Genomic DNA, 11,603 nt, shown 5'->3' with positions numbered 1-11,603 from the left:
GCACTGCTCAGACTGACAGCAGGACAACAGAGGGTCTGTGGGACTGACAGCCCCCCGCCCAGGATGACTGCAGGCTGGTCTAAGGACTGCTCCTAACCGTCAAACGTAAAAAGGGTTCAGTGGCATTAGGGTATTGAATTTGTGAATTTCCCCTCTAAAGTAATGAAAATGTTTGTGATGATTTTGTGGAGCAAACATGAAAAACATGGCCATGAAAAGAAAACCATGGTCAAACTATGTGTTAATCTCATAATCCGACAGAAACTGACCAAACATCTCACCAGTGCCACCTACTGGCCGACGTCACCCGTGCAGAGTACCGGGACCCGGGGACTCCGCACTGAAATGTCTTGAGATACATACAAGCTTGCTCGTAAATCCTCTGTGACACATATGGTTTCCAAACACTTTATAATGACATATGTGACAGACTCTACATGCCTTAGACTCATAATGGCGATGGACCATTGTTACACCAGGTTTTTAATGCTCTTAGCTTGATTGTTCTCTCCCTTGTACGTCGCTTTGGACAAAAGCGTCTGCTAAATGACTAAATGTAAATGTAAATGGAAATGTAAATGGAAATGGACCACAGTAAAAGACTTGACAATAAAACATGACTTGATAAAGGGAATAGTTATTTTATTATACTTCTCAATACATACGGTTCATTTTACAATTAAAAAGTAACTGAAACATTTGTTATATTGCATTCGACAACATGGCATTGGTAGAAAAAGTGTGTTGTTTCGATTGACAGAAAGCACCCAGGCTAGACGTGTGTGCAGAGAACAGACAAGGCACTCGGTGTCATTCTTACAAAAATACAGATCTGTTTAAATGAACTACATACACAAAGCATTAAACCGTAATTCTCTGCGACATGAGATGCAAAGCACGATTAAATGTCTGAAATCAAACTGACAGGACAACAAGCTACGCCACGACTTATTTCGCATTTGTATCCATTTATTCAGCATCAAACTAGGGCTGGGGTCGGTGTAGCGGACACCGAAGAGATCAGTACCCGAACTTATATGGTTGTCTAAATGTGCTTCACTAAGTCGTTTTGGATGACATTTAGTGCAAACAAAAGCTGCTAGTACGAATGGCCCATTACCACAGAAAATGACTGTTGCTTTCTGGCGACTGGTGTTTTTTTGTGAACTCGTCCATCAGACTCACACTCGCGTTGTCTTTGAAAAAAAAATGGCAAGATATTAGGCCTACTGACATAAGAAAATCATACCGCCTTCTGTATTACACAATAAAGGCGAAGCCTTGTGCACGCCACAATTTAACAGCTCCAGCAATGAAGGTACAGTTTGGCAGGAAGGCATATGTGGAGATCTACTGTTGAGATACGACTTGAACTGTGAAATTATGTCCTACTTGAGCTCCACTTTCCACTTCAGCGGAGCAAGCACACATTCTGACACAGGACACAACACAATAATGAGTCCACTTTTTAAAAGTGTGGAGATGAGCTTATCGTTTTGTACAAAAGGCACATACATATACCAACAGCTGCCTGGCTTTTTTAAACAGAGTTTAAAAGGTTTAAAGGTCTACCACGGTGAGTTTATCCAGCCGTCCGTTGCCCACCGCCCGACCACTATTAGTCCAGCAAGTTCCAAAGTCCTCTCCTAGGCACAGTTCCCCATAGACTTGACGAACGAGCCGTCGGGCAGCTGTCTGAAGATACCTCGTAAAGTCTCCAGTTCCCGGCTGAGGTGTTCCACCCGTTTCCGTAGTCTATCGTTGTCCGACGACAACTCTATCACCTTGTGTTGCGTCTCGACGTTGCGCATTTTCGCCTTGTCCCGGCTCTTCCTCACGGCGACGTTGTTACGCTCCCGCCGCAGGCGGTACTCGACGCTGCTCTTGTCGACATTTTTCTTCTTCACCCGGTCATTTGACCCCATCATCTTCATCCCCCCGCCGGGCAGCCCGCTCTGCTGGTGGTGCGGGCTCGGGACTGGGGTCGGAGGGGGCGTGGGGTGGCCCGGCTGAAGGTGCATGGTCGTCTGCGCACAGTGCGCTATTTGGTATTGCAGGTGAGGCAGATGCTGCGAGTGCAGCTGAGAGTGGTGGTAAGTAGGTGGCATCGCGTGGCCGAGGTCGTCCTCTTCCCGCGGTTCTTGTTTAATCGCCAGGGGTCTCATGCGTGCGGGCGGGTTGTCGTAGATGGGTTCCAGCTTGGCGTCCATGTATGCCATGCAGCCGTACGCCTGTTGCGACTGTGCCGAAGCGCCTTGGGCGCCGTGCGGGTAGTCGTAGTCTCCGCTTGCCATCTTGAGTTTCTCTTGTTTGGAGTTGTTGTGAAATAAGTCGGCGAGGAACTCGTCGTTAAAAGCTGCAGGGTCGATGTAGGCAGCTATGTCAATGGAGTTCTCGTTCTCGTACACCTCGCTGAGGTCCCCGGCGGAGGCACTGGACGGGTCTTTGTAGCAGAAGGCGCTTTGCTGGTTCTGTCCTAGGCTGGGCAGGGGGGGTCGTGGGGCGACCTCGTAGAGGTTCGGCTGCTCCATAGAGTATCTATAACCCGCCAGACATGGTGATGAACTCCGGGAATCCAGCTTGTAGCAGTACCAGAGCCAGCCGAGCTGGCTAGAGAATCAGGCACGGAGAAGACCCGTAGGAGCGCTGGAGCAGGGGCAGGTCGATGCGCCACAGGCGGGCTGTGACTGGAAGCCTGACCGAGGGTGTACGGGGATACTCTGCCTGTGGTGCCGTGATAGTTTAGCGTCCACTGGCACACCTTGTGTAAGTTGGCGTTCCCTGGTCTGACACTGACAGCCTGCTGATTAACTCGCTTATTTATACAGTGAACGCAGCTGCGCGCCCAGGGTCCTAGCGCTCGACCTGTCCACGCAACACTCACAATTTCATCGATATCAATGGACTCTTTCAACTGAATGAGGATGCTCGTCCACATTTTTTATTTGAGAATGATGTCTGGTCTCGATCATCAGGGCCACTAGGCTAAGCTCAATTACAGAGACTATTGGTCAAATTTGAATAATTATTTCAATGTCGGTTGTTTTTAAATTACTGAGGCTATTGAGCTGTATTAAGCCTACACTAATACCGTTATTACTTTTAATAACTAACCAGTGATGTTTTAAATAGCTGAGGTCGAACTATCAGGCAGAGACAGGCAAACATCAGCATATGACCTGTTTATATGCATACATAATCCTTTTATGGCCATCTCTGACCGTTTACACAAATAACGCAAGCGACGTATAGGCTATTTATTGAAAAAGACGACAGAAGAGCAAACAATCACCCGATTATTTTTATTTTTATTGCAGAAGTAATCTTTGATAACTTGTCATAATAACAACTCGAGCCCGTAACCGTCGGTCAGCGGCGGTAACGGACTCGTTCTCATGAGAAGATGGACAGAAATGCACACTCTCAGTTAGAACTGCGCGCACTGCGTGAGAAGTGCCCTTATAGGTTAAACGGGCGCGAACAGATTAAACGCACGCGCACTGTCAAGAAAAGCCTGTAACTATTCATTAGTCCAAAGAAATAAAAAAAATGAATAAGGCGCGATGAGTATGTTTCTATTTCTCGCCTGCCTGTTCTATACATGGGAGAGGAGAAGGGTGGGGTGATCTCTCTGTATACCCATGGACTAGCCTACCATTAAATGATGCTGCTGCTTTTGGCGCGGAAGGGCTCAGCTGACAGTGAATACCCTCTGTGGAATTCAGAAGTTGGACAGGGGTAATCTTGGAGCAGATGTATTTGTCCGTGCCCTGCGCCAACAGATAGCCTACTAAGGGGAGCCATTGAGTCGATATTTTGGATAAGTCCAATTTTATGAATGATTTATATTTCCTGGAATCGAGTCTACATCAGATGGCTGAGGAGTTCGTCTGCACTTGTGTCTCTCTGTGGAGTCGTGACTCGTGCGCTCCTAAACGTGTTAATCCGCTGGACGCAACCTCACAGTTGAATTTCTCTCCAAGTAGGCCTACTCGATGCCTCCTCCTGAATCGAATATCAAAGTAAACTGCAGGACCTGCTCTTTTTTGAGGTGCTAGTTTATGCAACGAAGTATGGTCGAGCAATCAGCTTTTTTTAATAGCATGAATAATATCTCTACAATCATTAACTGCTTTCATCTCTGCGTCCAACTCCACACCCTTTAGTCTTGGCTGAATTACTCACGATGTCCAGACTGCTTGGACACAAAACACACGTCGGAAGACGTAGAGCAGAATGTAGAGTTTTTTTAAACACATCAAACTTAAGAAGTTTATAATCTTTGTGAATGTCTTGGCCCGTGTTCACATCCCTGCATCTCGACCTCTGCAATTGGCACATGTGTTAAGCCTTTAGTCTCATATCATAGTAAACAGCAGGGCTCACCCTGACGCTAGGAGTCAATAGGCTACTGTTAGGCGCTAATCTGTCTGATGAAGTCGAGACATTTGTGTTTAAATGAGGGCAAACGTCAGCATTCTTGCATAATGATTGTTATTTCATGTAGGCCTATATAGACAAATATTTTAAAATGGGTAAGTTATAGAAGACCCTACCATCATGGTTCTTATATCCCTAGATTACAGACCTTCTCCTCTACATGTTTATGAAAAGGTATCCTCAGTTTCATCAATTTATCTTTTACATGTAAAAGTTAAAAAAAAAAAAAAAGTAAATAAGAAGCACAATTATTTAATGTTATTTTCACAAGGATATTTATATCAAACTTGAGCAAGACAGGTCGTATCAAATGATGGCACATCTGGAGAATCCAGACTGTCCTGACAATAAAACTACATAGGCCTACTGCATGGATGGTTCCTTTCATAATGGCCAAAGAGCAGCGGGAGTGCCGTGACTGAGAAGAACCTTCGGTCAACAGTTGTGGAACCTCACGCCCTCAGTCTCGGATGAGGAGGACTTCCTTGTCATGCACAACCCGAGGAACAGAGGGCGCCCTTCAAGAGGACACTCCCAACCTCTCTTTATTTGCTGACGGTTGGGGTTTTTGTGTCACTGGGAGTAAAACGCCGTTGGACTCACCACCGATTTGGAGATTTGGAGAAAATGCAGTGTTTCCATAATCCTGTCATTTTAGTGTGTGTAGCCGTCAGCCCACCATATCCAGTCTTTTAGCAAGGTGCTGATGACACATCTCAAAACATCGAAGCATTTAGGCTACCAGATTAATAGCCAAAATATAACAGTTGAATCAGTTGAAATGTTTTATATGTGGGCCTATCTCCTTGTCTATATGGCTTGCATTTTATTGTAATCGTTTTTAGATGTTCATGTAAGTAATGTTGTTATAGCCTACTTGAAAAACGTGTCGTTAGTAAAGAACATTGTTTTATATCGTGTATGCCAAAATTAAGTCACTGTTGCTATGATTGTCCCAATGACAGAATATTTTCTTACATAAACACTTGAAACTAAAAGATCGCTTTGCAATTGGTGAGAACTACTGTCGATCACTTTGTGTATTGCATCATGTCTTCACATAGGGCTCTCTCATTGGTTGAGTTGGTAGATGTCCCTACAAGGCAAACCGATTTCGCAATACTTCTCAAGCGGCTCCCAATGAACTAGCTAAACAATAACATACTTCTGCGAGTTAGCTACTTTTATTGTTAACAGATCTGGATTTTGGTGTACCTCGGCCAATCGATGGACGATTGAGAATACGTTTACATTCTGAAGGTAATTTGTGTTCAGTTGGAGAGTTTCTATCCGATTTTACCAATGTAACATTGCCTGTCAGAAAAGTGTAAAAGTCAGTTAGCAGCATTGAGCTAAAGACGCCTAAACTTTATACGGCCTAACTATATTTTTTTCATTGTTATGTCAACTATTTCTATAAACGTGTCACCACACCATGTGTGAAAATATTGTCTAAAAAACCGGAGGGGTCTTTGACAAACCAGCATCGGTCTATGCTAGTCCCATTGTGTGAGACAGGGAGATGGAAGGTACTAGTTGACGTGGACTGTGGTCTCCAATAGCTTGCTAACATGTTAGCTCGCTACGTATCGCTAGGGCTTTTGCAAACACGCAACCCCAGTGGCTACCTAGCTTAGTAGCGACAGGGACCTTGTCTACCAAAGCGAGACGGCCAACGTGCCATTCAGCGTCAACTTTAAATAGCCTGACAGTCGGAAATAACATAATTGTCACGGTGATACTCTGATGTTTGGAAAGGACAAAATGACAGCTGGTGACATCTCACAGTTAGTTGGAGTGGCTGTTTATGTTAGCATGGTGTGCTAGCTAACGTTAGCTAGCGGTATTCCCCGTCTGGAGATAAGTAGCAGCAGCAGAGTATCATAAACATGATCTGGGTCTGCTGATGGTGCCATGGATTAATTATCTCGGTGTTTAACCATTTCAGATTGAATTCAGTTAGCCAATGTTAGTGAAGTGAGTTAGTTTAAAAAACACACAGCGTCTGGAAAGTGATGATTTGCTGGGAAGCTGCGTCTGACTCCGGAGTTTCCCTCTTGCAAGGCACAAAGGCGCGGGAGGGCGGAGGAGCAGGCTGCGATGATGCAATCAGTGGCAACTCTGGGCTAGCCCATACTGGCGGTGTTATGCTGCATATTTAATACGTGCTGTGCGCATATACAGCCATATATGCCAGCTGCTGACCACTGCTGCGAGTTCAGCTGGCCCTTGAACATAAAAACATCTTAGTATGTGGCGCTAAAATGATGCAGGGGAAAAACAATATTTCAGTTATCGCAACAATAAAGTGGGAACATTAACTTGATATATCCTGTCATACCAACGACGACAGTCGGTTGGACTTACCCAAATAACGTGCTGCTAACCATAAAACACCAACCCAGGAGTCAATGGCACACACACACACACACACACACACACACACACACACACACACACACACACACACACACACACACACACACACACACACACACACACACACACACACAGAGTAGTCAGTGGCACATCTGTTATTGAATCAGTAACTTGAAGTAGCAGGGTGGAATGCAACAAGAATGCAGCTTTGAAGCTGATGGTGTTGGTCTAGGTCAGGTCCAGCTTCTGTGTGTGCGGATATGCGTGAGCGCGTATGCCTGCGCCTGTGTGTGTGTGTGTTAGCACTCCCACGCCCCGTGCTTTGTGTATCCCTGCGTGTGTATCCCTGCCATCACTGCTTTCCTGCGAAGCTCTACACCTCCACCTGTTACACTGATCTGGTTTCCTCCTTTTCTTTTCCCTAAACACGCACACACACACACACACATACACACACACATACATACATACATACACACACACACACACACACACTCTCTTTCCTCTTCCTGTTGCCATGGGGATCCTCCTAAGGGACTGGGTCTGCTGAGGTTTTAGACAGTGTTAGGCGGGGCTTGTAGGACGAAGGCTTAGTTAATTAATTAATGAATTAATTAGTTAGTTAGTTATTAAGTTAATCATATTCCACAGTGCCACCCTCAGTACTGTGATCCTGCCCCCTGTGGACAGGATGAGTATGTCACGCTGAAGGGTCATATAATTATTGTTCGCTTTAGTGTATGTGTGTTGTAATGCTGTGTGTGTGTGTGTGTGTGTGTGTGTGTGTGTGTGTGTGTGTGTTGTGTGTGTGTGTGTGTGTGTGTGTGTGTGTGTGTGTGTGTGTGTGTGTGTGTGTGTGTGTGTGTGTGTGTGTGTGTGTGTGTGTGTGTGTGTGTGTGTGTGTGTGTGTGTGTGTGTGTGTGTGTGTGTGTGTGTGTGTGTGTGTGTGTGTGTGTGTGTTTCCGTGTTTCCTGTCCACCCTGCAGGTTGTGTGAACTGTGACGCGCGGCAGCACTGACACCAGCAGAGAGCGCTAGAGAGCGAGCGAGAGCGAGGGTTGGTTGGAGCAGATTCAGACGAGCATGCCGTCACAGCAGAAGCCAATGACAGACCAGAACGGCGTCAGCGTCATCCAGAGCCAAATGCTCTCCAGCACCACCCTCCCCACTGGAGGGGGACTGCAACAGGTACACACACACACACACACACACACACACACACACACACACACACACACACACACACACACACACACATCTGAACACATTCCCACTGTGCCTATAAACCTTATACACACTAGGGCTGGGCGATATGGAAAAAAACATATATCACGATATGGATTATTTTATATCACGATAGCGATATATATCACGATATGCCCTCTTGCTTTACTGGATAGGGGTGTACTTAAAAGTGTGATCCATCACGACCTGTACCATAATTACGCAGATTGTACTGAACGTTTCCATTGAATCTTTAAATAGTAAGATTAAAACAAAGTGCATGACATTTAGTCCAGTGCTTGTGACTTTTAGTGGTTCTTTAATGTAGGCCTACTTTCAGAAGATAAATCAAGTTTAATTTAATTAAAAAACTTTCTTTTCAATGTTTGTTCATATGCTATAGCAATAATGATGAGAAAAACATTTTCTTATATGGCCACGTATAAAAATAAGAAAATTAAGAAGTTGGCCATTACACATACGCCCCATTGACCGCTTCAGCCCGTTGGTGCAACAGTGAAGATGGTCCTGTAAACAAACTCAAGTAAACGATGGAGCTGCGTTTTATCTGGATAAAAAGCATATTAGCGTTTACATTTCCCAACCAATTTCATTTTTATCTTCAAGGGTTTATGATCTACGTGGAGTACCAAAAAAAACCTCCATGCTACTTAGAATCTAGATAGTTAAGCTATAAACGCCAAAGACATATACACATATGCTATGTCTATGATAATCGCTGCTAGATGCTCACTGTTCTTGTGCTCCCACAGCTCCTTCACTTTTGAAATACTGAAAAGAAATCTAAACTAACGAAATAGTGCATCTTAAACTACAACTATTTGACCATCATTGAGAAAAATGGAACAGAATCTGCTAATAAATGGCTACACTTGTATTATACTCGTATTATACGGCTCTCCAAAATGTTCAAAAAAGTTCCGTTGATTTGAATGGGCCACCCCAGCATTTGCACGTCTGTAATGTCTTGATTTTCACTGCTGCAATAAAGTAATGACGCTGTCATTAGCAATGGGTGTCGATGCCCAATTGTATAACAGCGGCTGTGGTAACAGTTACACCTTCCTGCAGCGCGTCCATTATTCATTTTTTTTTTAAACCAGAATTAAATTTCGTGGGCTCTCACCGTCAATCATGTCGCAAGCGTATGATGCAAAGCAGCGTAATGTAAAGCGGTGTCGTGTCGCAAAACCACGTTCTCTAAAATGTATCTTAATATTCTTTTTTTACAGTTGTATAAACTTAGAGTTTGCATAATAAGAAAAGCAAAATGTTATATTAGGATGTGAAATTGTATTAAAATGTATATTAGCTGTAATAGTGAAAAAATAAGTTTATCACGATAGAAACGATAGAGGAGAACGGTCACGATAGACACGTTTCTATCGTCCTCACGATATATATCGTCATATCGCCCAGCCCTAATACACACCCCTACACATTCTCCTGAAGTATGACCATAATGTGTTCTTGTCTTTCAATCGACCCTGACACACACACACACACACACACACATTCTCCTGAAGTATGACCATAATGTGTTCTTGTCTTTCAATCGACCCTGACACACACACACACACACACACACACACACATTCACACTCACCTCTATACAATACTGTACATTAAAAACAAACAGACACTCCAGTCCCCAGACCCCCCTATCCTTATATGCCTATACAAGCATTCCAGCCAATCTAATGGGGTCCTGATTCCCTACTGTTAGTGTGTTAGGTGCCCCAGCAGATGCACGTAGCACTACCAGGCTTTCTCTAATACGTTAGGACACTATTTAATGTTAGTGCACTCTGATGGGGGTCCTAATTTTTGTGTGTGTGTGTGTTGTGTTTTAGGTGCCCCAGCTGGTGCCTGTCAGCTCTGGCGGCGGGGGCAAGGCGGCCCCCCCCAGTCGCATGAAGAAGGGCGCGTCGGCGGACAAGGAGAGCGACGAGTACCGTCAGCGGCGGGAGCGCAACAACCTGGCGGTGAAGAAGAGCCGCATGCGCAGCAAGCAGAAGGCGGCGGACACGCAGCAGCGCGTCAACGAGCTGAAGGAGGAGAACGAGCGGCTGGAGGCCAAGATCAAGCTGCTGAGCAAGGAGCTGAGCGTGCTCAAGGACCTCTTCCTGGAGCACGCCCACAACCTGGCCGACCACGCCCCCCCCAGCGCCGCCGCTGTAGCCGCCGCCAGCGAGGCCTGCGCACCCCCGCACAACAACAACAATAACAACAACAACAACAACAACAACACAAACAACAACAAGAGCAGCAGCAGTGGTGGTGGTGGTGTGGGCCAGTGAGGACTCCAGACGCCCCCCTACTGCTCTCCTCAAACACTGCATGAACTTCCTCTTCCTCTTCCTCACCCTCACCCTGTGGTTCTGTAGTCCTATGCTGTTCTGTCCGCTTGTTTCTGGGGTTCTGTCATGCGTTGTCTATGTACTGTCAGGTTGGGTTCTCATCTGATTCTGGGAATGAGGAACAGGGAACAGACTTTTCTGCTTTTTGTAGTGTCTGTGTCTGTGTCTGTGTGTGTGTGTGTGTGTGTGTGTGGGTGTGGGTGTGGGTGTGACCCCAACAGAGGTTTCAAGATGTTTCAGTGGCGTAAGGTTAAGAGGTCATAGCACAGGGTGTTTGAACCCTGACCCCATGATCAGGACTTCAGACCATATATCACTTGCCCCACACACACATTTACACACACACACGCACGCACACACAGACACACACAGGTGTGTGTATTTTTTGTTTGTTCTGATCTATCTAATCTACTCTTGACCTCAGGCTGCTCCGTAGCCTCACCACACGGCCTTGTCTGCGCACAGAGTGTCCACGAGCCCCCCCCCCCCCCCCCCCCCCCCCCCACGACTGACAGCACCTCCTCACACCTCCCCCCACCTCCTTTGCTTTTCTACCCGGGGTTTTCTACGACTAGGGGAGCTGGCGGCGCTCCTCTTGAATGTTGCACTACAAAAATGGGGCAGAAAGACGTTTCAGACGCTTTACCACATCCTGGCGTCCCTAAACGACTTCAGCTGAAATGGTATTTTGCTCGATTGTAAAGCAGAGATACTTTTATGTAAAAGAAAAAAGAAAAAAAAAACAGCCAAAGTCTCGACTAATTTCCAGGCGAATGTTGGATGAGTATTTGATTGATGTTTGATATTTGATTGACGTTCGATATTTGATTGACGTCTCGCTGAGCTGTTGATGTTGCTGTGCAGCATTCTATCATGACTAGGGTCTCCTAGCTTTTTTATAAGAGTTTTATGGGGGTATTATTGTGAATTGTAAATTAAAATTGAATACAAACCTCAGACTTGCATCTCTTCATTCTGTTACTGGGTGCAGAGCCCAACACTGGAGAACTCTGTGTTTGTGTTTGTGTGTGCGTTCGCACGTGCACGTCTCAGTGATAATGGCTTCTGATCGAAAGTCATTGATAATGTACTTCTACAGTTATTTATTATTAACATTAATAGCAGATGATTTTATTTGACGTAGTTAAACTGCAATTAATCAGCTTTACTGATATTCCTT

The 11,603-nt window shown here is 45.3% G+C and overlaps 2 protein-coding genes across 2 annotated transcripts; one reads left to right on the top strand and one right to left on the bottom strand.

Annotated features, from left to right (window-relative positions):
• Window positions 1-672: 672 nt before the first annotated feature.
• On the bottom strand, window positions 673-2,767 carry cebpa (CCAAT enhancer binding protein alpha). The gene has a single exon (XM_080857264.1). The coding sequence runs from the start codon at window positions 2,529-2,531 to the stop codon at window positions 1,647-1,649; it is 885 nt and encodes a 294-aa protein (XP_080713390.1). The 5' UTR covers window positions 2,532-2,767; the 3' UTR covers window positions 673-1,646.
• Window positions 2,768-5,568: 2,801 nt separating this feature from the next.
• On the top strand, window positions 5,569-11,380 carry cebpg (CCAAT enhancer binding protein gamma). The gene is made up of 3 exons (XM_080857200.1): window positions 5,569-5,700; window positions 7,806-8,006; window positions 9,917-11,380. Exons 2-3 carry the CDS (start codon window positions 7,902-7,904, stop codon window positions 10,361-10,363), a joined length of 552 nt encoding a protein of 183 aa, XP_080713326.1. The 5' UTR covers window positions 5,569-5,700; window positions 7,806-7,901; the 3' UTR covers window positions 10,364-11,380.
• Window positions 11,381-11,603: the final 223 nt, after the last annotated feature.

The sequence above is a fragment of the Sprattus sprattus genome, assembly GCF_963457725.1.
Source record: "Sprattus sprattus genome assembly, chromosome: 18".
In the NCBI taxonomy this organism is placed as follows: domain Eukaryota; kingdom Metazoa; phylum Chordata; class Actinopteri; order Clupeiformes; family Clupeidae; genus Sprattus; species Sprattus sprattus.
This window is presented reverse-complemented; position numbering and strand designations above follow the sequence as displayed.